The sequence below is a fragment of the Ursus maritimus genome, assembly GCF_017311325.1.
Source record: "Ursus maritimus isolate PB19 chromosome X unlocalized genomic scaffold, ASM1731132v1 scaffold_X1, whole genome shotgun sequence".
Lineage (NCBI taxonomy): Eukaryota > Metazoa > Chordata > Mammalia > Carnivora > Ursidae > Ursus > Ursus maritimus.
Window position 1 is genome coordinate 124175881 of NW_024423319.1, and position 27953 is coordinate 124203833.

General features: G+C 56.4%; 1 protein-coding gene across 1 annotated transcript; it reads right to left on the bottom strand.

The window, feature by feature from the left end:
* Window positions 1-11992: 11992 nt before the first annotated feature.
* AKAP17A (A-kinase anchoring protein 17A) lies at window positions 11993-22441 on the bottom strand. The gene is made up of 5 exons (XM_040635058.1): window positions 22334-22441; window positions 18990-19767; window positions 18376-18524; window positions 15122-15362; window positions 11993-13900 (listed from the first exon to the last, which is right to left on the bottom strand). Exons 2-5 carry the CDS (start codon window positions 19749-19751, stop codon window positions 12953-12955), a joined length of 2100 nt encoding a protein of 699 aa, XP_040490992.1. The 5' UTR covers window positions 19752-19767; window positions 22334-22441; the 3' UTR covers window positions 11993-12952.
* Window positions 22442-27953: the final 5512 nt, after the last annotated feature.

A 27953-nucleotide genomic window follows, 5' to 3' on the forward strand; every position in this document is an offset into this window, starting at 1 on the left:
AAGGGGATGACAAAGCTTAAAGGTCCTCGCTGGCTTTCTGCTCACTCCTTCTGACCCTGCTGTGCACACAGCCCTGAAACAGCCTGCCTCTCTCACCTCCCTCCTTACACCATCAGCTACGGAACGCATCCAAAACCAATATGCTTGCCTGCTAATCACCAGCATGGATGACGCATTTCACGTGTTCATGAGTCTCTAGTCCCCTTTGCATGGGGAGGCAAGGGGGTATAATTAATCTTCCAGGGCTGCTGTCACAAATAACACAAAATCCATTGGTCTAAGACCAAGGGAATTACTGTGTCCCAGGTCTGCAGGCCAGAGTCTGAGATCCAGGTGGGGCAGGACCCCTGAGATCCAGGTGGGGCAGAGCTGAGCTCCCTCCAGAGGCTCCAGGGGAGGGTCCTTCGTCCCTCTTCCAGCTTCTGGGGCTCCAGGCATCCCTGGGCTGGTGACCACGTCCCTCCCGTCTCTGTCTCTGTCCTCAGGTGGCTTCTCCTCTGTGTTTGTCTCCTCTTCTGTGTCTTATAAGAACCTATTTCCAAATGCGTTCCCATCCTGAGGTTGCAGGGGTTAGGACATGGATGTATCTTTTGGGGGGGCCACCACTTAACACACAGGAGACAGAGGGTGAGCTCAGCTGCCATCCACAGCTCAGGGTGTTTACAATACTGAAGTCCGGTCCTTCTTTGCTTTCCACAGTCAGTAAATGCCCTGGAAGCCATTCCCTAGATTTGGACTCTGAAACCATTTTCGATCGCACATCTTGCTGCATCTAAAAATGTGCAGTAGGGACTTTAGTGAGGGGTGTCGCTCAAAAGGGGCCTTTGAAACATGGTCACGTTATTCCTTTCCCCCCCTGCATGCTGTCTGTCTGTCTGTCGGTGCTCGGACGTCAGGAGCAGCTCAGATGACAGACGGCGGAGGCCTCACATGGGCTCCCAAAGAGAGAAGAGAAGAGCAACGGTTTGTCCCCACTGCCCTCCCTCCAGCACCGTCGAGCCAGACCTCCCTCCAGCACCGTCGAGCCAGACCTCCCCTCCCCGTGAGTCTCACCCGACAAGAGCCCCTGTGCCATCCAGGCACGGCCCCTTGGAGTCACTCTCGGGTGTTGCTTATTAATGCAAGCCATTTTGTGCAGGGAGCATTATCATCGCAGAAGCCAGGATTTCAGGGCCAGACACGTCAATTCAGGAAGCCCCATGCAGACAGCTGGAGACGCGGGGCGTCCGTGCATCCTGGGGGCATCGTGCTGGCAGCAGGCACAGCTGCAGCACCGCGGGGCACCGGGTGAGGGGTGGAGGGGACAACCAAGGCGGCAGGCGGAGACGCTGGGGCTGGCTGGGGGAGCCCAGTCCTTCGGAGCCCAGGTCATGCTGGGGCAGGACTGGCCGGGGTGCCCAGCAACGAGGATGTCATGGCCAACGGGGCGGGAATGTCCAGGCCGCACGCAAGACGGTTATGCACAGTTCATGCGAGGAAGGAGGACAGGTATGTTCCCACCCGCTGGTGGCCGCAGAACAGAGCGGGCACAGAGACTGGACGGCTCCAGGCAACAACCGCGAGGCCAGACTTCCCGGTAGGGTCTCATGGCTCCAGGAAGGCCCACCTGCCATGTTTGTATTTTATATTTTATTTTATTTTATTTTATTTTATCTTATTTTATTTTATTTCATTTCATTATTTTATTCTATTTTTCTATTTGTATTTGTTTTACTTTTTATTATCATATTTTGTTTTATTTTTTATTTTATCACTTCATGTTATTTTAATTTATTTTATAGTATTTTATTTTATTAGATCACTTTTTTATTTTATTTCATGTCATTTCATTGTATCTCATTTTATTTTTATCTACTTTTCTATTTGTATTTGCTTTACTTTTTATTATTGTATTTCATTTACTTTTTATTTTATCATTTCATCTTATTTTTATTTATTTTATTATATTATTTTACTTTATTTTATTAGATCACTTTTTCCATTTTATTTCATTTCACTTTATTTCATTATTTTATTTAATTTTTCTATTTGTGTTTGTTTTGCTTTCTATCTTATTTCATTTTTTTATTTTATCCTTTCATCTGATTTTTATTTATTTTATCGTATATCTTACTTTATTATATCTCTTTATTTTATTTTTTTGAAAGATTTATTTATTTTAGAGAGAGACCAGGAGCAGGGGGAGCAGAGAGCGAGGATCAGGATCTCAAGCGCAGGGCTCAAGCTCTGACCATAGAGCATGACACGGGGCTTGATCTCGTGGCCCTGAGATTGCAACCTGAGCCAAAATCAAAAGTTAGACGCTCGGGGCGCCTGGGTGGCGCAGTCGTTAAGCGTCTGCCTTCGGCTCAGGGCGTGATCCCGGCGTTCTGGGATCAAGCCCCACATCAGGCTCCTCCGCTCTGAGCCTGCTTCTTCCTCTCCCACTCCCCCTGCTGTGTTCCCTCTCTCGCTGGCTGTCTCTCTCTGTCAAATAAATAAATAAAATCTTTAAAAAAAAAAAAAGACGCTCAACCAAGCTACCCAGGTGCCCCATGTCACTTTATTTTAAAATTTCACATATTTGTTCTATTCATTTTACTTATTTTGAGATTTCTTGAACCAATTTATTCTCTTTCATCTCCTTTCACTTTATTTGTTTTACTTTATTATTTTTCTAAGGGCACGTCCCCCATACGGGGCATCCGTCTTCCCAGCGTTGTGAGGCCACCGTCCTTTGTCCTCTGATCTGAGCTTCCGTCCGTGTCTCCCCACATCCCACGTGCGCCAGGTCCATCTCTGGGCTCCCTGGTCAGTGCGCTGGTGTCCAGCTGGCTCCTGGGAGCCCCTGTGCATCATCCTCACTCCTATGGTCTACACCACATCCTGGCAGAGAGACAGTCCAGTTGTGTCTCTACCACTCTGCACACAGCACCACTTAGGACTCTTTTCCATAGCAGAGTTCCTGGAGTGTGGACTTCTCCATACGGACTTCACAGCCGTGTGTCAAATTCTCTGAAAAATCTCGCTGGAATTTCAATGGAGATGACCCTGAATGGACAGCCCAGCGCTACGAGATTTCCCGCATGGATGCTGAGCCATCGCATTCGTGGTTGTCCCAGAGGCAGGTGCTCTCTCCTGGCCCTTCAACAGTATTGTCTAGGTTTTATGAAGACTGCAGTCCCTTGGAGATTTATTCCTTAATGCCCAGTTAGCTTCTCCGCTCTTCTGGATGCTGGCGTCTTTACTGGGACGCCTTCTAGGGAGTCACCGCTAACGTGCAGACATGCCACGGGATCTTGTCACCGCTTACACGTAGAGACGAGACGCCGTGGGCTCTGGTCACCACTGATGTGTAAAGACCACGGGCTCTCATCACCCCTGACCTGTAGAGACACCGTGGGCTCTCGTACGCCATTCTGTGTCCCGCATCTCAAAGAGCAAGCCGACCATTTCCAGGTGTCTTGTGATTTCCGTGTGGATAATTAAAATGCCCGTGTATAATTAAAACGTGGCTTCTTCCTTTCCAATTCGCAGAGTAAGGGAGAGGAGGAAAGCTGACATTGGGTAGGCTTGCAGAAATCTTTAATCTGAGGCGCCTGGGTGGCACAGTGGTTAAGCGTCTGCCTTCGGCTCAGGGCGTGATCCCAGCATTCTGGGATCGAGCCCCACATCAGGCTCTTCCGCTATGAGCCTCCTTCTTCCTCTCCCCTGCTTGTGTTCCCTCTCTCACTGGCTGTCTCTATCTCTGTCGAATGAATAAATAAAATAAAATAAATCTTTCAAAAAAAAAGAAATCTTTAATCTACCTACATGTCTTGTGATTATTCACGTATTTATTTACTTACTTATTTCCTTATGTATCTTGTTTATTTTGGTACCATGACTTTTATTACATGCCTGCGTACAGCTGCCGCTTGGCCAGGTACCTGTCCTACGGTTTAACAGATTTGAAGTTCCAGTCCAACTTGCTTTGTTTTGGAGACATAAAGGCAGGCTTTCAAAAAAATGGAAATTGCACAATTTACTTGATAATCCATGTGAAACCATTTGATACCTGTGTTAAAAGGTCACGTGTCCAAATCCATTCTCGTCAACTCATTTTCAGTTTCTGTTGGTCCTGCCTCTTCTTTGCTACAACCCGTGGCCCGGTCACGCCTGAAATGTGCCCCACGTGTCTCTCGTGCCCTTTCTGATGCTTGACTTTACAAGCAAAGCCCAGATGGCAGCTGTCGGCCCTCCTGCGGTCTCCGCCTTCCTCCACCCCACGCCCCTGCAAGCCTGAGCTCAGCATCAGCCCACCACGCCTCACCCATGCTCCATTTTGGAGGCAGCATCGCCTGTCTGGGGGTGCAGGGAAGGCTCCAAGGGCGAGCTCAATGCCATCGTTTGTGAGAAGGTGGGCTTGTCCCGTGGCTGGGTGGGTGATACGCAATATGGCAGAGCCTGAGATGTCCTTGCAGGCAGCTGCAGGTAAGACAGTGAATGACCCTCGGGAGCAGGGGGGCTCCCAGGAGGGACAGGACAACCTGCCACCACTCGCATTTGCTTGATTAAAGTGCAAGCAGCCCTTCTCAGACAGGATAGGTGGGATCTCCCCGGGATTTCCTGTTAAGGCGATTACTTTACTAATGAGATTGAGGGCTGAGAAGGGCTGGAGCTTAATGCCTAAAACTCAAGGTCGGCTCATGTCCTCGCCTTTCAGAGGCAGAGTCCTGAACACGACTAAACAAAGGGCTCCAACATTAGAGTGGCAGGAAATGGACAGCCACCTCTCTGTACAGGGCCAGTCCCCGGAAGGGCATCGATGCCAACACGCAAACCCAGAAAAAGTAAGATGCCATCTTGACAGAAGAGGATTCCCACCGTGCAGGTGGAAAACAGAAAAGGAGTTGCGTGGACAGGAGTTGTTCAAAATAGAACCCAGCTAATGGCGGAGGGGGGCAAGAACGTTCTCAGGTTTGTGCGTGGTGATGGTTACGCATGTGGCTAAAACCCAAAGATGCTGGATGGCATGGTTCACGTGGGTGGACGGTATGGTATGTGCGTTGTATCTCCATAAAGATATTTTTTGGAAGACTTTATTTCTATTTTTTTTTTTAAGATTTATTTACTTTGAGAGAGCACGCGTGTGTGCACCTGGGGAGAGGGACGGAGGGAGAGACTCTTCACGCAGACTCCCTGCTGAGCATGGAGCCCGGCGTAAAATGAAACAGGATTCCAATGCAGCACTGTCCACCTGCCCGTTTCCTGAGGACCTCACATCCATGTAGGTCGTGAACCAGGAGACCCCGGTGCCTCCCCTGCTTCCGAGCATGTGGACGGGAGGAACGGCGGAGTCCCCCCAGCTCCCCCTGCAAATCCCTCGCGCTTCTGGGGAAAACACCTGAGACGCACGCGGGTGAGTTAGACAAGGTTGGCACATTGGCAAGTTCATGATCGTCACCCGGTTCACGAGAGCCACCCTTGCTCTGGGCTCATTGCTTGAGGCTCGGGTCCCACCGTGTGATGTGGGGAAGCAGGGGAGGGGTGACCCTTAACTGGCAAAACCCTTAGTAGCACGTGGACTCTGCCGGGGGAGCAGGTGTTCACAGACCCGGCCCTGGGTCAGCCCGGACCCCCTGAATCCTGCCGTCGGGCTTCGGGATCTCGTCCATGCTCCCGGGGTGACTCCACTGTGCACACAAGGAAGGAAATCACACACCTGGTGGTTCGGCACGAAGGTGACCTACACATTACATGGCTGATCACATCAATTCTAAAATGCACGTTTACTGATTGATTTTATAGTTGACCGTCGCGGAAATGGGGCCATTGCCCTGTGTTGAATAATGTCCCCGTAAAATTCCTGGGCCCTCGGGGAGGAGTCTTCCTTGGGAGAAGGGTCCCTGCAGATGGGATGAGGTGAGAACATGCCACACACAGAGAGGGGGGAGCAGGAGTCCCACCTGGCTGGAGGACCGTGTGCACCGGGGATGGGGAAACGTGCTGTGTGACCGGCAGGGCCGTCCACCTGCCCCCGGCGACGGGAAGGGTCAGGCCGGCCAGACAGCTTGCGAGTTCCTGCACACTCCCATCCAGGAGCCAAATGAGCCTCCCCAAAGATGGAGGCCACGCACAGAGTCCTGGTTACACGTGTTCCATCTAGAGGTTGAGGATTGCCAGTGTCCACAGAAAGGGCATCGCGGGTGAAGAATGGCTGAAGACTTTGTGCTTTCTTCTCTTTCCTGATCGGAAGACGCACTGAGCCGCCACCGTGAGCCTGTCCGTCGTCGGCAATCCAGGACAGAACCCCTGCCTCTTGGAATTTATGTGTTAAACAAGGCAAGTGGTCAGTGGGCAGAGAAAGAGGTTAAAAAGTCCATGTCACAGGGAGATGATGTGTGGTGTGGAGAGAAGGGGAGGTGGGGAGATGGGTTTGGGGAGGGGGTGCGATTTTCTAATAGAGTGGTCGGGGAGGCCCTGAACATATGAGTGCCAAGGGGAGCAGGTGACCAAGGGAAGAGCAGCCCAAGAAGAGGATGGCAGGTGAAAAGTCCCGGGGGCGGCAGCACGTGTGACCTGCTCAGAGAAGAGCAAAGGAGCAGCAGCAGGTGCAAAGGCCCTGGGGCAGCAGCATGTCTGACTGGCTCAGAGAAGAGCAAAGGAGCAGGGGCAGGTGCAAAGGCCCTGGGGCTGCAGCATGTGTGACCGGTTCAGAGAAGAGCAAAGGAGCAGGGGCAGGTGCAAAGGCCCTGGGGCTGCAGCATGTCTGACTAGCTCAGAGAAGAGCAAAGGAGCAGGGGCAGGTGCAAAGGCCCTGGGGCTGCAGCACGTGACCTGTTCAGAGAAGAGCAAAGGAGCAGCAGCAGGTGCAAAGGCCCTGGGGCTGCAGCACGTGACCTGTTCAGAGAAGAGCAAAGGAGCAGCAGCAGGTGCAAAGGCCCTGGGGCTGCAGCACGTGACCTGTTCAGAGAAGAGCAAAGGAGCAGCAGCAGGTGCAAAGGCCCTGGGGCTGCAGCACGTGACCTGTTCAGAGAAGAGCAAAGGAGCAGGGGCAGGTGCAAAGGCCCTGGGGCTGCAGCACATGACCTGTTCAGAGAAGAGCAAAGGAGCAGGGGCAGGTGCAAAGGCCCTGGGGCTGCAGCATATGATCTGTTCAGACAAGAGCAAAGGAGCAGGGGCAGGTGCAAAGGCCCTGGGGCTGCAGCACATGACCTGTTCAGACAAGAGCAAAGGAGCAGGGGCAGGTGCACAGGCCCTGGGGCTGCAGCACATGACCTGTTCAGACAAAGCAAAGGAGCAGGGGCAGGTGCAAAGGCCCTGGGGCAGTGGTGTGTGTGACCTGTTCAGAGGACAGCAAAGGAGCAGGGGCAGGTGCAAAGGCCCTGGGGCTGCAGCACATGACCTGTTCAGAGAAGAACAAAGGAGCAGGGGCAGGTGCAAAGGCCCTGGGGCAGTGGCATGTGTGACCTGTTCAGAGGACAGCAAAGGCCCTGGGGCAGTAGCACACGTGACCAGTTCCGAGAAGAGCAAACAAGCAGGAGCAGGTACAAAGGCCCTGGGATAGTGGAGTGTGTGAGCTGTTCAGAAAAGAACAAAAGCCCTGGGGCAGTGGTGTGTCTAACCTGTTCTGAGAGGAGCAAAGGCCCTGGGTCAGCAGCGTGTGTGACCGGTTCAGAGAAGAGCAAAGGAGCAGGGGCAGGTGCAAAGGCCCTGGGGCAGCAGCCTGTGTGACCCGTTTAGAGAAGAGCAAAGGCCCTGGGGCAGTGGCGTGCATGACCTGTTCAGAGAAGAGCAAAAGAGCAGCCGGGGTGGGGGGGGCAGAGGGAGTGAGCAGGAGGCAAAGAGGGTGGCTAGAGAGGGCCTAAGCCCTCCAGGGTGCCACACGGACCCGCCGGAGACAGAGCCCAGTGGAGTGTTGCCAGCAGAGACCCCCTTGGCACGCCTCGTGCAGGGATGGTCCTCACAGCCCCCCTTCACCCCTGCGGCCTCCCCAACGGGATGCGATGGCACAGGTGCTGGGCCCATGCCAGCAGGTGCACGAACCACAGTGTGGCCAGGTCCAGGCCCGCTCCTGGGTTTGGAAGGGTCGGCGGCCGCACGGCACACAGAGCCCGGCATGGGGTATCCCGGGGGGGGGGGGTTCGTGCTGGGGAAGGTGGAGCCCGGAGCACTCCAGTGTCGGGGACCAAGGGGCCGAGGGACGGACTAGGAGCAAAGCCAGGTGCCCAGGGGAGCACGCAGCCTTCAGCCCTGGACGGGCTCCCGCCTGAGCAACTTGGTGGTCACCTGGTGTCTCGGCTGGGGCGGCGGGAATAACCGTGCCACAGGCTGGGGACTTATGAACCACAGACGTGCATTTCTCACGGTTCCGGGGCGTGAGCGTCCAAGGTCCAGATGCTGGCGGACTTGGGGTCCAGTGAAGACCCACTTCCTGCTTCACGGATGGCTCTGTTCTGTGTCCTCACACGGCAGAGGGGCCAGGCGGCTGTCTGGGGTCTCGTAAGGACGTGCATCCCGCTCATGGGGCTGCACCCTCATGAGCGAATCCCCTCCCCAAGGCCCCACCTGCTAATCCCAGCACCTTGGGGGTCAGGATTCAGATATGAATTCTGGGAGACACAGACATGCAGCTAGGCACTGGCCAGTGTGCTGGAGTGGGGCGGGGGGTGAAGCAGGTGCAGAAGGGCTGCCTGGAGGAGGACATGGGTCCTCAGGCTCCCGTGTGCACCTGGGCATTGGGGCAGGTCCCCCCGCCCGGGATCACCTGTATGTCCCCCAAGCCCTGAAGCAGGGAGAGGTGAGTGAGGGGTGCAGGGGTGGGGAGCCATGCTGCACAGCTGGGGAATGCAACGTACCCCCCGGGGCCACAGCAGGGAGCTCCTGTGGGAGGGAGAGGGCCGCTGCCTGGACCCCAGACCCGCCCGGGGCGGGGGAAGCCTGCGCAGATGGTCCTGGTGCACCTGCAGAGCTGAAACCAGGCCCCGTCCTGCAGCAGGACCCTTCCAGACACCCCTGCACACCGCTGATAGTATCAAGCCTTTTCCCAAACGTGCATTTTATCTCACGTTTTCCCAAAAACACAAGCAGAGAGCGAACATTTTAAAGAAACTAATGTGGTCTTCAGAGTGGGTGCCCGATCCCCCCTGGTGACCCCTGATGCCCTCAGGTCTAGCGCACAACCCTGCTCCGTTCCTCCCTCGGGGCACGGCCGAGGAAAATGGGACCCCCGCCAGCGGCCCCTCGCATCAATCCAGGCGCAGTCCAGACTGCCCCAGGCAGGTCTGGGGTCCAGGAGCAGTCCGAACCAACAGCTTCAGATCAGGATGACGCCGTGCACCCTCGGTACGGGGGAATTTCTGCACAAAAGGGTGGACGCAGGCCGGGATCCCAACGGCAGACACGGGGGCATCGACAGCCCAGCACGCCCACAGAATCTCACCCTAAGAGGGGGCGAACCGGGATGTACTCTGTGACCCCCGGTTTCCGAGTAAGCCGACTGTCCTTTTGTCAAAGGACAGGCAGCAGATCAGGGGACGGTTCTTGGGTCCCCACAATGACTTGATGATGGCAGTCACCCAGAAAGAGGCTCGGGGCAAAATGCTATAAATGACAGAGACCCAGAGACACACAGAGACAGAGGGAGGTGCTGAACTCCCACCTCACCCCACAGGTTACATGTAGGACAATGCTTCTGGGGTTGAAATACCCCATTCCTTCGGGATGCGTTCTCTATTCCCAGCCCACCCCATTTGGAAACACAGTCGCCTCACGACACACAGAAAAATCCACGTGCGTTTGCAAAGATAAAGTGTAATCGGTGACACGTGTGTTTCGACCCATCACTCCCGCTTAGGAGCCATTATCGGCAGGTCAAGACACCTACGGAAAACAGATTTCTTAGGACGTCAGTGGAAATACTGGTACTGTGGAAAAATCCCACCCCAACTCAAGAGGACAGGGGTGCCAACTCTGAGGGGAGCCCAGACGCCGTCCTTCACGTCAGCCCCTTTCATCCCTGGCGACCGCACTCTCACAGCAGGACAGGAGCTGTGTGGGAAAGCAGTTCAAAACCAGGCTGTCTGGCTCTGGATCCACATTCGGGGTGGCGTTGCTCTGGGGCGTGCAGACGTATCTGCTACATCACGACAAAGCGCCTCTCCTCTTCATCGCTGTCAAGTGCAGAACCCAGCCCGAGGGGCACATGCATGCCTCAAGCCACGACCCCTTTCCTCCTAACACCCTGTGATGGAGTGTATATGTGGCTATGACTCCACCATAAACCATAATGGACCCCTTTTCCCAACACATTCCTTTGTTCCCCATTTGCCACCAGAGACTTCAGAACAAAGAAAATCACCAAGAGTAAAAAAGACTTTCACAAATGACTAGTCAGTTCTCCCAAGACAGGACCATCCTAAACTTGTATGCGCCCAATAACAGAGAGTCAAAATACAAACAGCAAAACCTGACAAGACAGCAAGGACAAAGTGCTGCAGGCACTATTATGACTAGAGATGCCAGCACCACCCTACACTCAGTGACTGACAGACCCAGTAGGCACAGGGGCAGTGAGAGTGGAACGGCCTGGACAGCACTGTGACCACTCTGCCTTCCTTGTTGCCCAGGGGTTGAATGTACATAAAGACCAGTGGAGGGGGTATTCAAAGTTCAGATTCCTGAGCCTCTTTCATAGTGACACCCCATCTTGTACTTCCGGGGCTGGCATTCTCCAGCTTTCCTAGGGCCCTCCCCTCCCACCACTGACCCCAAGCCACATATACATCCCATGCTCCCTGAAGGCTACACACTCCCCAGTTACCCCTCCCCTCTCCTCTAACCTCCTGCCCAACGCACCAACTTGTTCTAAGTCGACACCTGTTGCCACAAGCCCCCTCCTCACCCTTGCTCTCTCCACAACTCTATCAACTCATGTGCAGTTTAAAGCCCTCCTACTTGGGACACCTGGGTGGCTCCGTGGGTTAAGCGTCTGCCTCCAGCTCAGGTCATGATCTGAGTCCTGGGATTGAGTCCCACGTCAGGCTCCTTGCTCTGCAGGGAGTCTGCTTCTCCCTCTACCTGCCACTCTCCCTGCTGTGCTCTGACAATTAAACAAAATCTTTTTTAAAAAATAATAATTAAAAAAAAAAAAAAAAAAGGCTTCCTATCTCTCCGTTCCAGGTTGGAAATGACCCAGTCTGTGCTTTTCTCTCCAGTCAGCTCTTCCAGGCTGACACTTCCCCAGCCACACTGACTCCCTGACCCTTGAACACACCATGTTTGTTCCCATTGTACAGACCTCTGCCCGGACAACATGTCATGGAAACCCACCTTCCTGAGCTCAGGTAGAGACCTCCTCTTGGGCCCAGAGACCTCCCCCTGACCTCAAAGGCTTCCCAACACCTGGTCCTAGGATGTTCCGAGCGATTAACAGGGCAAACGTTCAACGCTGGGCTACAGGGACCATGACAGGATTACTGGGAAGCGTTTTCAATCCCTGGGCGTCTGAGCCCACCTGCTCCCTTGCCTCCGCAGGTGACAGACAAGACAAAAGCCATGCCAGAGAAAGAAAGATGCGAGTCAGCTGTGTCTATCTTGGTTTGTGACAGAGAGGTGAGCTGGGGCTAGGCACCTGGCCAGCCACCCATATGCTGACGAGTTCTGCGTGCTAATTAAACACAGACGGAGGGACTGTTCGAGTCTGGAGTCCCAGCAGCAGTGCTGACTCCTACCTGTTCCAACTCTAGGTGAGAAAAGAACCCCTTTTACTTTCATTCATTTTTAAAACGGGCTCTTTCGCTTTCAAAAGACTGCTTTGGTGAATCTGCTCAACTTGTGCTCCGCAAACAAACCGAACGCTCCTTAGGACCCAGGATTCTCCTCCACGGAGTTATTTTACAGTAACAACTGCACTGTGAAATCAGTCGTTGCCTATCAGCGGTTCTAAATCCATTTCAAATCTGCTCAACGAGGCTCAGTTCAGTAACACAGCCCAGAGAGCTTAAACAAAGAGAAATAGGGAAAATATTAGTTCATTGGAAAAAGATTTTATTTCACAAAAAGATGGAAACTGGAATAAACACCATCTTTCCTAACGCAAACATTACAGCTATTTTTAAGTATTTCTTGAGCTTCAGTTGGAGAAGCAAATGATTATAAAATTTAACAAGTTTTTAGCCTTAAATCTGTTTGAAACGTTCCAAGTAAAAATAATTTAGCAAAACAGCTTCTTAAAAAAACCACACACGCTAACCTTGACTAGAAACCAAAGCTTTTAACCAACTTTTTTTTTTTTTTTTTAATGCGTAATCACCAGTTTGTAACGCGAATGTTTCTGAAGTGAGAGAGCATGAGACCATGCTGGAGGACCCCCCACGCACCGACACCTTAAAAGGACAGCACGTCTGAGTTTTGATCTTAAGGACGTGCACTGTGTCCACACGTGACGGAACGTGCCACAACCCCTGGGTTCCACTGGCATCCCGCCAACCACGCTTCCCAATCATCAGTTAAAATTACAAAAGAAAAAGGAAAAAAACACCACCAGGGCAAGGCTGCTTCATATTTTGGGGGCCCTGCGGGACCATGGCTGTCCATATTTGATGATTTGTGCCCAAGGACGTGCAACATGCCTCCCATGAAGTCCGCACGCGTGGGGGTCTCCCTGAACGGGACAGAAATGCTGCACTACAGGTACACGGTGGCTATGCACTTAGCACTGCCGGCCAGTGCGTTTTTCCTGATTTAGAGAGAATTGGTGACATTAAAGCTATCGGATCAACAGTTTTAAGGGAAAACTAAAGCTAGCGATTGAAGACTACGTGTTCGAACAGAAGGGCCGCCAGATGTTCATGAAGGCAGACATGTAATGCGTGGCCCTCCTGCACGGTGTCTCCTTGGCTGTGTTCTGCGGAGGCTGGGCAGAAGAGGAGCCAGGAAGCTCCACGGGTCCTGGTCTTCGCTGGACGGCCGCGTGGGGGAACGCCCTGCATTACCTGTTCCAGGTGCTGCGGTGCCGGCTGGGGGACCCTGAGCGCGACCGGTCTCGGTCACTGCGGCGATGGCGGCTGCGCTTCCTGCCCGAGCCGCCCCTGCGGTCTCGGCTCCTCTCCCTCCGGCTGGACCGCTCTCTGCTGTGGGACCTCCGGGACCGGCTGTGGTCGGGGCTCGCGCTCCGCTGCTGAGGGCTGTCGTCCTGGCGTGAGTGCTTCTTGTGCTGCCGCCGCTCCTTCCGCGACTGCCTCCCGTCCTCCCGGCTACTAGCCCGCCGCGGCCGGCTCCTTTCCCGCTTGTGTCTGTCGTCCTCCCCCCGAGCCCCGCTGGCCCGGCCTCGGCTCCCGCTGGGCTCGCGGTTGCACTTGTCTTGCTCAGAACGGATGTCCTTTTTGGGCGTGTTCTGGTCACAGGCGGCGGGCAAGCCCTTGGGCTGCTGGTTGTTGTCGGGAATGCAGGAGAGGACGCCGGGGCACCTCTTCTCCGGGGAGTTGTCCCCTGCTGCCGCGAGGCGAGAATTCAGGCCTTCCTTGCACTGGGCCTCCTCGGCGACGCTCCCGTTCACATTTTTCGATGTGGTGTCGGTCTCCAGACAGGGCGGGGTCTCCTTCGGGGTGCTGGGGGGTGGCGGGCCCACAAGGGGATGCAGGGAGGCCGCGCCGACGCAGCTGGCCGACACGGTCTGCAGGATATCCAGCACGGGCTGCAGCAGGTCTGCGTGGGAGACCCCGAGCTCATCCTGCGTGTGGGGGTCGTCGGCCTTCTTGCTCAGCAGGATGCTCAGCAGGCGCTCCCGCAGCTCCCTCTCCTTGCGCTGCAGCCCCAGGGCCCGCTCCTTCTCCTCCTCCACGCGCCGCAGCTCGGCCTCCTGCAGCCGCCGCCGCTCCTCCAGCTGCTGCAGCCGCAGCGTCTCCTCCTTCTGCTCCTGCTCCTGCAGCTTCACTGCCTGCAGCACAAAGGGGAAGGCGCGCACATGTACCCCGACAACCCCCCGCACGCTCCAAGGTGGCGCTGGGTCTGTAGGTGCCCTGAGGCCCGGGGGTACCGGGTGGACGCTCTGGCCAGAGTGCGGCCCGCCCGTCCCTACCACGCCCGGGCCGCATGCGTCCGAGCGAGAAGGAAACCCCGTGGCAAAGCTACACGGCACAGCCCCGGGGCAGGCATTTCGGGAGGGGCCTGGCCCCTCCGAGGCGCACACGGGGCCTGCTGTGAGGTCACAAGCGGTCACCAGCAACGGGGAGCTGAGATTACGAGGCGGACGTACGCTGCCGTGGCCGCCGCGGGACGTGCGGGGCCTAGCCTGGGTTAGCGTCTTCAATATTCACCATGAAACAAGAGCTGAGCTGCCACGTCTCAGCGCGCCTGCCAGTCTCCTTCCCGGGGACTTATCACAACTGTAATTAGACAACAGGTTATGGGGTCGCCCCGCGCCTCACTCCGCGGGGGCACGCGGCCTGCCCAAGCACAAGGAGCGCCGGGCGAGGTCCCCGCGTGTCCCCGGCCCCCGGCTCGCAGGAGTTACCGGTCGGGCCTCCGGAAGGAGCGGGTCGGAGGAACAAGGAGGCTCTCAGCACTGAGGCGCTCATCCATACGGCACCGGCTGAGACCTGTCAGTTCCATGGCTGCGGAGGAGGGACGTGGCCCAACCAGGCTCCGTAGTGTGCCCTGAGCTCCCCAGGGACACCGCAGGGCCGCTCTCTATCACCAGGCTCAGCCCTCACCCTCCCGCCGCCCCTGGCCACTGGCTTGCGGGGTTGGAGCAAAGCCCACCGTCCCGACGGCCCTGGGCAGAGCATCTGCAGTGGGAGGACAGCCACGAGGGCCAGGGAACCCTCAGAGAGCTCAGCCACTCCCTTGCTCTGGGGGTAATGGTGACCCTCCACCCCAGCTCCCTGAAGGCTCTCAGGACCAACCCTGGGAGGTGTGAACGCACATTCCGCTAACTCAAAGTTCTAGGAGCTCTGCGAGACGGGCATGCATTCTAGGATCCGGAACGAGGCAGGAAGGGCAAGAACTACAAGCCGACGGCCTCACCGTCGGTACTAACGCTGTCACTCGTGGCTGCAAGCAGCTGCGGGAAGGGGGCGGTGACGCCGGCCCCACGTGTCAGAGACGCACCGGCGGCTCCCGGGCCCCGGACAAGAGCCCCCGCGCCCGCGCGCCGTACCTTGGCTCTGCTGAGCAGCTCGGCGATCAGCCGGATGGACTGCAGGTTGCGCTGGGCCAGCAGCAGCTTGCGCTCCTCCAGCCTGATCTTCTCCTGCAGCTTCTTCTGCTCCTCCGCCTGCAGCTTCTCCAGCTTCTTCTGGTTCCGGCGGAACTCGCGGTCCCTCTGTTTCTGCTCCCTCTTGCGCAGCTTCTCCTCTCGTTTCCTCTCTCTCTCCAGCTCTTCCAGCTCCTTCTGTTTCCTGCGCAGAACACACGAAGGGCTCCGTGAAGCAGAGGCACTGCGCCGCGGGTGAGCGCTCAGGACGCGGCCAAGTGGTAGTTCTAAGGCAGTGGGGACAGGACAGGTGTTGGAGCTCGTTCACGAGACCGGTCATGTGAACTCCTTGTCCCCCAAGTCGGTGTCTGCTGAAGGCGAGGAGCCGGAGGAGTGGACGTGGACACGGAGGGAGGACTTCCAGAACCTTCCCAGGGAGGCTCTCGCCAACGACCCTGAAGCCAGCAGGAACAGAACAGGGGGATGTGATGGACACGGCAAGTCTGGGCTTGAACGACACACACCAGAAGCTGCAGAGGCCAGCAGGGGCCTGGGGGAGCTCCTGGCACAGCGCCAGCCGGGACCGCCAACAGGACCTCCAACAGGACCTCCAGCCGGACCCCCGACGCACAGCACTCCTGCCGCACAAGGAAGGAGGCACGCAAGCCGACGGGAGCAAAACCCGTCCCGGGGGAAAGTGCAGAGGGCAGACAGGAGCGTCACGACACGCTCCAGCACCCGCAGGCCTGCCAGCACATCAGACACCGCGGGCCCGGGCAGCAGAGTCTCTGCACACGGCCGTCCGCTCAGAAAAGAACAACTCAGTGTCCAGGCGATGCTGATGCGTGCTCCCAGTGGGCACAAGGCCCCCATCACTAGGGCTCCGCAAACGGGCCGTGGGGCACCACTAGAAGGAACAGAATACACATGTGCACAGCCACGTGGAAGGTTCTGGAAGCATTCTGCTAAGGGAAAGAGTCAATGCAGAGAACCGCGTACCCTGTGATCCCTTTTGTGTGAAATTCTAGAAAAGGCAAAGCCACAGTGACAGAAAACCGAGGACAGCGTGCACTGAGGTCTGTTTCCCTGGACCGGGGATCCCTGAGCGCATGCACCCGCGTGCGGAAATCCTGTCACGTCGGCAGAAAAAAACCACCTGGAGACGGCAAGTCTTCTTTAAAACAAACCCACAGCAAGCCCAGGAGAGACACAGACTCCCGCAGGGAAAGTCTGCAAGAACTGCAGGGTGCGTTTCCACAGAACCCGCGCCGCACTTTGGCTTCAAAATTACTCGGATAACCGACAGACGCGGTAAAATACTGAAAGCCGCGCAGAGCAGGACGAGACGGGGTGAGACCTCTGAGCCCAGGCAGGGAGTCAGCAGGCTGCAGAACAACAACCCGGCCAGGGTAACGCTAGAGCCGCAGAGACCTTGCACCCAACATAACGGAGGAAGACGCAAACCCCCTCGCGGCCCAGCAGGGAGGCAGGCCAAGCACAGGCACCAGGGGCTCCCACTAGCAAAGGCGAAAAGTTCCATGGCCTCAGCAGGCACGGAGGGTCATGTGTGGGAAGGCCCCACCAGCTACAAGGGCGCAGGTCCAAGCAGCCTCAGGGGGCCCCCCCTGCAGGCAGGCGCAGCTCTGAGCAGAGGCGGAGCTGGAGCCCCAGGGCTTGTCACGTGCCACAGCAGGACAGCCACCAGCCACGCTCCACCCCTCGGAGAATCTGAACCAGCCAAATGAACACGCGCCAGTGACCGAGGACAGGCACTGAGGCTCCCTGGGGCCGGCCTGCACACTCAGGCTGAGAAAGGGCCACAGTGGGTGGTAGCGGGCTCCGCCGGGCCAGCCTGACCCCCTCCCCTCCCAGGCCTGGCCCCTGACTAGCACTCCGTGACCACAGCAGAGGCAACGCCCGCTGTCCAGGAACGGTCTGTGCTCATCACGCCTCCAGCCCAGACAGACAGTGGGGCCTGTCCTCAAAGGCCAAGTGCCTGCTTGATCCGAGTGTAAAGGTCCAGGACGCCCACCTCTAGTGAGACCACCAGGGCCTCCTGAGAAGCTGTGGGGAGGGGCCCATGGGAGCCTCGGGGCCCACGGGCATGTAGGTCGCAGTCAGTGCTCACCAGGACAAGGGCTGGGCTGCTGTGCACGCTGCACCACGTCTGACCGAGCCGCCCGCCTCGGCCTTTCCCGCTCTGGCCCAGGAGGACGCGGCCACAGGGACCGGTCACTCAGTGTAAACTCCACTCTACCTGCCCTAAAGGCAGCATCCACAGCTCGGCTCTGCAGCCAGAAGCACCACGTGCCCCAGGCGTCTCCCTCACGCCGGGGCTCCCACGGCTGCTTGGGGATCCCCAACTCCAGCCATGCCCCCACTTGTGGGCCGTCACATCCTGCACGGGCCAGCAAACCACCCCTCCTTGGGGAACAAAGTGGCACTAGGCCAGGAATAACACACGTGGTGTGGACCCACGGCCCCAAAACTGGACTGTGGAGCAAAACCCAAGTCCAGAGTCACGTTTGCCTCTGCGTCAGAGCGGAAGGAGCACCCAGCAGCAGGGGCGGAGAGGGGGGTCCACTCAACACACAGAGACACCGTGAGCCCGGTGACGGGCAATCTGGCCACGTCAGACACAGCCAGCCCGGACACCCGGCGACACACAGAACAGAAACCACCCGTGAAACACACAAGTGCAGCACAGGTGATGGAATGTGGAGAATTTCCCCAAAACGTAGGTGACAACGTTGGTCAGGTTCCTTTTATAGCACAATAAGCAGAAGATGGACGGGGGCAAGAACCGTGTCCTGGCGCGGCCCCTGACGTCTGAACGACCTGAAAGGTAATGAGCCTGTAAATAGAAACGGTTTCTACCAGAACGCGGCCGGTTTCATCGGGCGTCCATACAGTTTGCTAACGGAGCCTCGGACTCAGTGCACAAGGGCCAGGAAATGGGACGGTCTGCACGGAAGGCGCGGTCCAGGCCCCCCGGGGGCACATGCACGCACACTCAGACGCACACACGCGCACACACTCGGACGCACACACGCACAGACACACGTGCACACACTCGGACGCACATGTGCCGACACAAGGGAACAGACGCACACGGGTACGCATGCACACACACGCAGAGCCAGCACACTCAGACACACGTGCACACAGAGACACACACACCCCCAGGCCATGCGCAGGCCCCGTGTCTGCACACATACCGTTCCTCCGCTCGCTGCCTCTCCTCGGCCTCCTTCTCTCGGCGCTTCTGCTCTTCCCTCTGCTGTTCCAGCTCCTGAAGCTTCTGCCTCTCGAGCTGCCGTTTCTTAATGGAGGCGTCGCTCAGGTGTTTGGTGGAGTCGAAGGAAACCTTCGGGGGGAAAACAGCGCAGAGCACAGTGACCCACGAGCACACCCAACACCTGACGTGGCACCCGCAATGGGGCTGTGCTGCCCCACTGCACAAACGCGTGCATTCCAGAGAACCGCACGTGCGCATGTCCGACCAGGACGCGGGGCCCGGATCCCGCGGCCACATCTGAACGCTCGCAGACACTCAGTGGCTCAACGCTGAGCTCTCCTGACGATCCAGCTGGGGAGCGCCCACGGACAGACGCGACTGGCCTGCACCACTTGTTTGCAAAGAGGAACGTCACCCTTTTACGAGACACTGTGTCCCCTCCCAGTACCAGGGCCATACCGTCCCCGTGGACCGATGCCACGAGGCCGGCCGCCACGGGGCCTGCCAGCCGTCTCGGGGCCACCAAACCAGCTGCGGGGGGCCCTGCCCCCAACTCTGAAACGGGCCAGAGTGGGCGGCCGGGCAGGGGCTCACCTTGATGTTGCAGGCCACGGCCTTGCCGTCCTCACCCTTGTACATGAGCTTCATCCCGCGCAGGGCGCTCATGGCCTGGATGAAGCCCACGTACTCGCGGTACTGCACGTACGCCTCGAAGTTCAAGTGTCCCCCGAAACTGAACGTGTGGAAGTTGCGGCCGGTCATCTCCTCCCGGTAGGGGTCCAGCATGGGGATGTCCACGTTGCGGATCTCCCCGAACTTCTCAAACACCTTGACCAGAACCTCCTCGCTGGGCTTCTCGGAGCCCGACTCCTTGAGGGCGAACCACTTGCAGGGCAGCCCCTCCAGGTGGATGGTGTCCGGCCGCTCCCCCGGGAGCGTCTCGTTCATGTCCTTGGCGTCGCGGAAGAAGGAGTCCCAGTCGTGGCGGGTGGGGAAATCGATCTTGAACTCGGCGGCGCGCACCTTGAGGATGTCGGAGAAGCCGCTGAGCTTGATGGTCTTGCCGTCCAGGCAGGCCAGGAAGGACTTGACCAGGCTCTTGTTCTCCACCTCGCCCTCGAAGCGGATGAAGTCCATGGTGCTCTTGGAGATACGCAGCGTGGAGAACTGGTGGTTGTGCACCATGCCCTTCAACCGCTCCATCACCTCCCAGTTGGAGATGGACTTCCCGGGCTGCTTCAGCTGCGGGAGTGCCACGCTGATGGTCATCTTCGTGATGGGCTTCAGGTACAGGCCGTACGGGGGGCAGAGCTCCACCGCCTCAGACGTGTCGTGCACTATGGTAGCCGCTGCCATAGCCGGGTCCTTGGGCCTGGAACACAAACATGGACGGTCAGGGTGGGTGCCGCACAGCAGCGTCCGCGTGCGGCAGGCCCGAACCGCAGCCCCGCAGAGGAGAAACAAGTGTGCCCCTCTGCCATGCCGTTGCAACGGTCTCTAGCTCGTTGAACCCCACCATCTCCTGAAGTCAGGTTTTGTGGCGGGTTTTTTTGGATCAAAGAGAAAAGAAACCGGGCTGATGAAAACTTTTACGAGGAGCCTTGTGCCCGTGTCTGTGGGCGCGGAGCCGCACCCAATGCCCCGCAGCAGGGCTCCCAGGGCCGCAGAGCGAGCACCGCCGGCACCTCCCACTCCCATGCAGGGAGGAGAGGCCCAGCTCCCCGGGAGGCTGCCGGCTAGAAGCCTCTGGACAGGAAGGAGCTCAGCTCCAGACGCAGGGAGGGTTTGTGGAGCAGGCAGCCCTAAGGAAACAGGAAGGAAGTTTCTGGCCAAAACGTCAGCTTGAACAACTCCACTGCACGCTCATGTGCCCTCTACGTCCGCGATAAAGTAAAAAAAAAAAAAAAGGAGAAGGGCCCTTGCGAAGTTGGGGCTCCCCGTGTGCACCTGTCCTCCTCCGCCTTTTCTAAAGCAAGACTCTCCTACTGGTCTGACGAGTGTGCACTTCTGGAAAGCCGAGCTCCAGTGCAGGAACCCAAACAATACAGTGGCTGCCTCCCCCGCCCACCCACCCACTGCTGGGAGGCTTCCCGTCAGGCCCGGAGGCTCGGCCTGGGGCGGCGCCCCCACACAAGGGGCTGGTGCAGGGCAGAAAAGTCCCGCGGCCCGGTCTAGGGGGTGAGGGGGGCCCCCCAGACAGGGCGCTAGTGCAGGACAGAAGAGCCACCTGGCTCAGTCTAGGGACTGCGGGGGTGCCCCCAGACAGGGAGGGGGCTGTGCAGGGAAGAAAAGGCACCTGGCCTGGTCTGGGGGGCTGAGGGGAGCCCCCTCAGACAGGGAGCTGGTGCAGGACAGAAAAGCCCCCCGGCCCGGTCTAGGGGGTTGAGAGGCTCTGGCTGAGACCCAAGACCTCCCCCCAGGATGCCGAGGGCCACAAAGGAGCCTGAGCCAGACTCGGGGCAATGACCCCCGGTCGCATGGCTACCCGTCTCCCCAGCATGGCTCCCATGCCCTTAGCTACCCCAAGTACCCCAGGCCACCCTGTGACAACCCCGCGGCCCCTATGACTTCCATCCCCTCCAGCTGCCCCGGCCCCAGGCTCTGGCCTCCAGGCTCCCTACACTGCTCACTGCCATCCATAACTACCCTGGTACCCCCAGGCTCCCCAAGCCCCTGGGACAACCCCATTCCCCCACCCCTTCACCCTAGCCTCTATGACACCGAAACAGCCCCCAGGACCCACATGGGGTCTTCCCAGCAGCCCCTGATCCCTCTGCCCTGGAAGACCCCTCCTCCCACCCCCAGTATCCCTACTGTCCCCAGCCCCCCAGGTAACTCCAGCCCTTGCAGACTCCATGCCCCTCCCCTTCCAGCTCAGGACCCTCCCAGACTCCAGCCCACGGGAGGCCCCAGCCTCCCAGGCCCCCATCCAGGGCCACTGGTCCCAGAGACCCCACAGGTGGCAACCCCCCAGAGCCCCCATCACCTCCACCCCTACCAGACCCCAGCTCCCCTCCACCCCCAATCACAGGTCACTGGTCCCAGAGACCCTGCAAGTGGCAACCCCCCAGCGCCCCCAACACCTCCGGCCCTACCAGACCCCAGTTTCCCCCCACCCCCAATCCCAGGTCACTGGTCCCAGAGACCGTGCAGGTGGCAACCCCCCAGCGCCCCCACCCACCCAGGCCACGGCCCTCACAGACCCCAGCATCGCCCTCTCGGCCCCAGCCTCCCAGCCCCCCACCCCGGGTCACTGGTCCCAGTGACCCTGCAGACGTCAGCCCCCCAGAGCTCCCGCATCCCCCGCCCTTGCAGGCCCCCACCCCGGGCCGCAGCCTTCACAGATCCCCGCTCCTGGTAGACCCCGGCTCCCCGGAGCCGACCGCCCTCCCGCCACCCTCATAGACCGCAACCCCCCCAGTTCCCCCTCCAGCCCCCAGCCCCCAGCCTGCCAGTCCCTCCATCACGGGCCGTGGACCCCGGAGACCCCGCAGGCGCCAGCCCCCCAGAGGCCCCGGCACCCCCGGCTCTACCAGACCCCAGCCCCCTCCCCCAATCGCCGGCCCTCACAGACCTCGACAACCCCCTCCCCGCCCCCAGCCTCCCACCCCGTATCCCGGGTCACGGGTCCCAGAGTCTCCCAGAGGCGCAGACCCCGGTCCCCCGGAGTCCCCGGAACTCCCGGAGCCCCTGGCCTCGCAGACCCCGGCTCCCAGGGCCCTGCAAACCCCGGCTCTCACAGCCCCCGACCCCTGGAGCTCCCGGTCCCCCAGAGAGCCCGGCCCTTAGAGACCCCGACCCCCGGAGCTCCCGGTCCCCCAGAAAGCCCGGCCCTTAGAGACCCCGGCCCCCCGGAACTCCCGGTCTCCCACAGCCCCTGGCCCCCCGGAGCCTCCGACCCCGTTCGCGGAAAAAGGTGGTCGCGGGGTGTCGCTCACCGGCGCGGGGCTCCGCCTGCGCCCCCGGCTACCGCCGCCCAGGCCCGAGCTCACCGCCGTCCCCCGACGACCCCGGCAGCCGCGGCCTCCCCGCCCGGCGCCCCCACCGTCCGCCGGAGGCGCTCCCGACGCCACCCGCCGTCGCCGCCGCCCGCCCCTGTGACGCATTTCCGCTTCCGGCGCTCGTGTCCGCGGAAGCGGCCGCGCGGCGGCTCCCTGTTTCGTCCGCCGGTTCTGGCCCCGCCCCCAGGCGGGACTTCCGGAAGGCCTCCGAGTGGGGGGCGGGGCGAGCCGGCCCGGGCTTCTTACTGCGCGTGCGCGAGTCCGCCCCGCCCCCCCAGGCGCCACCTGTGCCTGAGTCCAAGCGGAGGCTTCACCTGGGGCCCCCCGGGGGCGCTTGTCCGCCTTAAGCCAAGCAGGTGCGGAGCCTGCGCTTACGTCTCAATGACTATTATGATCACACATCACGTATAACAGCCATCTGGTTGACCTATAAATCACTAATTTACTACTAGTTCGTTTTACTTACTATGTCTATCGATTGTGGAATATCCTTAAGTATACTATATAGTTTCGTAAAAATATGTAACGACATAAATACGCCACAACTTCACACTTCAACAACTTTCCGTCTCTATTTTGATATAGTTAATTTTAAAATACCTTACATTTAAGGAACCACATAAAATCCATTTTACACGTAATACGTAATAATAGTTTTTAAATAATAATACACCTGCATATAATTACATGATTATAAATTAGCAAGTTACGATTTATTAAGCTCCCATGTGATGGCAGACGCTGTATAAGGCTTGTGTTTTTGATGCCCCAAATAGGTCCTAAGTCTGGGGGCGCCTGGGGGGCTCAGTCGGTTAAGTCCCAGAGTCTAGATTTCGGCTGGGGTCATGATCTCCTGGTTATAGGATCGAGCCCCACACAGGGTCTGTGTTCCCCCGTCAGGCTCCAGGCTCAGCAGGGAGTCTGCTTGTCCCTCTCCATCTGCACCTCCCCACGCCTCACGCATTCTTGCTCTCTCTCTCTCTCAAATACATAAATAAAATCTTAAGAAAAAAAAATGTATGTCACAAGTCTGCAAAGTGAAAGTCCAGGGGAGGTGAACAAGTGCACAGATCCTGTGTTGTTCGACACAAGGTGCCAAAGCAGTAGCTTCAGTAGGCACAGGAGTGGGCAAGGGGACCCTGCCGTCACGTGGGGCTCCTGGGTATCTGGGTGTCTGCTGCGTGTGAGTCATGTTGTCCTGTTAATAAACTGCCATTAAAGCAAATATGGTCATTATCTCCCCGACAAGGAGGAAACAGAGGGTCTGGGGCCCCCCCGGGAATGGGACCACTCTTGGAATCCAGGCAGGCTTCTCGGTGGGACGTGTATCTTTGCTGTCTTTATTGAACTTCTCCTTCTTCTTGGAAACGGAGAGGTGTTTGGGGTTCTCGTTAAAGCCGTGTCCCCAAGGCTGCTTGCAAGGCAATGGCGTGTGTCCCTAAGGAACTGTTAAATTTGGAAACTGTGTTTCCACTCTGCTCGCTGAAGCATTTGCAAAGCAAATTAAGAAATGAGATACTCTTTCAGAATCTACACACCTAAGAGGTGGTCATAATAATTTCAAAAACGTTCAAGGAAAATCCTTTTATTTTTTTCAAGATTTTATTTATTTTCTTGACAGAAAGAGAGAGACAGCCAGCGAGAGAGGGAACACAAGCAGGGGGAGTGGGAGAGGAAGAAGCAGGCTCCCAGCGGAGCAAGGAGTCCCGATGCGGGGCTCCATCCCAGGACCCTGGGATCACGCCCTGAGCCAAAGGCAGACGCTTAGCAACTGAGCCACCCAGGCGCCCCAAGAAAAATCCTTTTATATGTTTGAGCAACATATTCCTCTTCTGGATGCATCTCAGAAATAGAAAAACAAAGTCCCTAATGTCTGCAGCCCCAATCTGGTGTCCTAGTATGGCCTGGGCATAGCTCTGTAAATCACTCTCCCTGAGTGTGAATGAAGGCTGGGAGGATGATGGGATTCGCTCCCAGGGCTCTATGGCAAAGGTGAAGGAATTCTGCAGTTGAAATCAACTCCGGGAGCGCCTGGGTAGCTCAGTGTTAAGCGTCTGCCTTCGGCTTAGGGCGTGATCCCGGCGTTCTGGGATCGAGCCCCACATCAGGCTCTTCTGCTGGAAGCCTGCTTCTTCCTCTCCCACTCCCCCTGCTTGTGTTCCCTCTCTTGCTGGCTGTCTCTGTCAAATGAATAAATAAAATCTTTAAAAAAAAAATAAAGTCCGTAATCAGGTCATTCAAGGTAATCAAAAGGAAAATTCATCCTGAGTGGGCCTGGCCTAATCAGGGGTAGAAGTCAGAATTAAGAAGAGCACAAGGTTTGAGGCACCAGAGACACAACCTGGTTGCCTGGAAAGAGAAGCAAACTGCCTTGTGGAGAAGATCGTTTGGCAGGAATTCGTGGGTGGCCCCCTAGGAGGTGCAGATGTCGCTGCTTCAACCACAGAAAACTGAATTCTGCGAATAACCAGTTAGCTTCTAAGACAGCGCCGAGTCTCAAAGGATACCCCCCACCCCTTCCTGCTGGCCGACACCTTGCTTTCAGCCTGGTGAGTCCCTGAGTAGAGACCCGGTTAGCTCATGCCTGGACTCCAGACTTAACAGAAACTGTGAGATGTTTTAACATGTGTCTATTACACATTTATCACATATGGTACGTGTGTGGAGGGGGAGGACTTGAATTACAAAAATGTATCCTCTCTAGTTCTGGAGACCAGAGGCCTGAAATCAAGGTGTTAGCAGGGTTGGTTCCTTGGAAAGCTCTAAGGACCGGTCTGTTCCAAGCCTCTCTCCCAGCTCCTGGTGGTTGCCTGAAATCTTTGTTGTCCCCTGCTTGTCACCACACAAACACCTTCCCTCCGTGTGTATCTCTCTCTGTGTCTCCACTTGTCATAAGGACACAAGGCATGTTGGGTTAGAGCTCACCATAGCCCACCGTGACCTCATCTTCATTTAACTGAGCAGGGCTGACACACAGAGGGACCCAGTCCCTTGCTAGATGTAGGCATTCAAGGAGGCACCACAAGAACTGAGACCAGCCAACTGGTCTAAATGCAGAACCAATCCAATTCTGGCTTCCCTCTAGATTACACACTTCCCTCCAGCTTAAACACCTCTCCCCCTGTATTGATACCTTTCACTTTGACCCAGGTTCAGAGATTCCATTAAACTGTTCCTGCAAGAAAAGCGCTTGAGGATGTAAATGTGTTGATCTATATATGTGTCTATCTATCTATCTCCACCCATCTATCCATCTATCCAACCACTTATGTATTCATCCATTTATTCACCTACTCATCCTTTTGTCGGTCCATCCATTCGTCCATGCATCTGCCCATCCATCCATGCATCCATCCATGTGTATATCCGTTCATCCACCTACCTACCTACTCAATCCCTCCATGCACTCTGCACCCACCTACCATGCACCAGTCCACCCATCTATCCACCCATTAACTCATCTATCCACTCCTCCACCATCCACCCACTCACCCACTTCTCCATCCTCCCATCAAACAAATTAGACATCCCTCTACCTCATAAATTCATGCCTTTAAAGCTTTTATTCAAAACAACTCCTTTCCGCCAGGTGGCGCATTCGCCACCCTAATGAACACTGGAGAGAGCGCTGCGTGTTAATCCTCTGGTTTGGTCCCAGGGCAAGGTCTTGAGAGGGTCACTTAGTTAATCCCTCATCCATCCTCAGCAAAGACACGTCCAGTGGTTTCCCATGAACGTTACCCTATTTACAAAATCCACCCAATGCAACTCATTTTCTTCTTAGAAAGTTCCCCATGTGTCCCAGAACTTTTAACTCAAGGGCCCAACTCGTTCTAAAGCAAAGACAAAAAGAAAAGGGTATTCTGTTGTCTTTAGAGTAGCCACACCATGAGTTGGAGGCAGTGCTGGAACTTCTCTCTCTCCTTTGCAGGTGTTGGGTACGTTAATGTCCCTGATGTTCGAAAGGAAATTCAACAAGGTCTAGTAATTACCATTTTTAATGTGCCCACATTCTCTTCGATGCAGGGATTCCACTGCTGGTAGCTCATCCCACAGAATTATTCCCCACAGATATACAAAGGACTATGTACAAATTATATTGCCCATATGTATGTACACATACATATACTTACGTGTGTGTGCAGCTCATACACACATTACCTGTATAATATATTAAACATATATATTTCCTGCAGGAATACAACCAAGGTACCTGTGCAATGAATGCTTCTGTCAGTATTAATTATGAGAACAAGAGGCAGCCCAGTGCATGTATACAGGGTGCTGAGTAAGCCACACAATGCACTCCTATGCTGAGTCAGGCATTGATGTATTCACTCAACGGGATTCAACATTACGTGAAGATGACGTGTGGCAGACATGTTACATGCTCCCATTGTTGTGATGGTATGGTATTCAGCGGTAACTTCGGAGTGTGGAAGCAGCACTCTGGGATGGGGGAACTGTGGCACTAGAAAGGATGGAGAAAGGGGGATGAAGAGGGATAAAGGACTTGGAAGAAAATCAAACATGTCCAGCTGAATTGCAGGGGTCAGGGGTAAGAAGGGTAAGAATGACCCTAAGGTCCCCATCTCTGGCCACTGGGTGAGGTAGATGATATAAACTCCATGGGAAAATCAATTAGGAGAAGGCTCAGTTTGGGGCAGGATGGAGGCAGGTAGGTCCAGTTGGGACGATGTTGGTTGGGAGATCCCTGCAGCCCTGATGGAGCTGTCCAGTAAGTTCCAGAGATCTGAGTGAGTCCAGAAGGAGGAAAAACCATGACATTGGAGCTGCAACCCTGGGACACAAGGAAAAGATACTGTAAACAATCCGTCCATCCATCCAACCATCCATTCATCCATCCGTCCATCCTTCCTTCCTTCCTTCCTTCCATCTACCAATTCATTCATCCATCCATCAATTCATCCATCCATCCTTCCATCTACCAATTCACCCATCCATCCATCCATCTTTTCTTCCTTCCATCTACCAATTCATCTGTCTATCATTCCATCCATCCATCCACCAGCCGATCCATCCATCCATCCATCCATCCATCCATCCATCCATCCATCCAACAATTCACCCATCCACCCAGCGGTTCAATTATCAATCCATCCATCAATTCATCTAACCACCAATTCAATTACCCATCTATCCATCCATCCACCAATTCGTGCATCCACTCATCCATCCATTCATCCTTCCACCCACCCACCCATCCAACTATGCCAGTGTCAATGTGTGACAAGATGCATGGAATATTGCAAACCAAGGAAGCTCACCTGAGCCTTAGCATCCAGTTTTTATTGATACTTGATGACATACTTTCTTTGCGGCTAACCTTTAGTCTCCACCTCCTTCTGGAGGCTCACGATAATATCTTTAGTCTTCACCCCTGCTTGGAGGTTGGAACTAATACGGCATGTCCCAAAGCCCTCATCATAAACCACTTCACTAAATGGTCAAGTGACCAAAGCCCCCAGGCAAACAAAGACAAGACAGGACATGTCATGGCCTGGATATCACCTCCTAGGAGCCAGGGGCAAAGACC

Bases quoted from the DNA above. Each gene is read 5' to 3' on its own strand.
- AKAP17A (XM_040635058.1), bottom strand. From the start codon at position 19,751: ATGGCAGCGGCTACCATAGTGCACGACACGTCTGAGGCGGTGGAGCTC. The intron at 15,363-18,375 runs GTATGTGTGCAG...TGTTCTGCGCAG, and splicing joins AGGCAGCGAGCGGAGGAACG to GAAACAGAAGGAGCTGGAAG. The intron at 13,901-15,121 runs GTACGGCGCGCG...TTTGTGCTGCAG, and splicing joins AGCTGCTCAGCAGAGCCAAG to GCAGTGAAGCTGCAGGAGCA.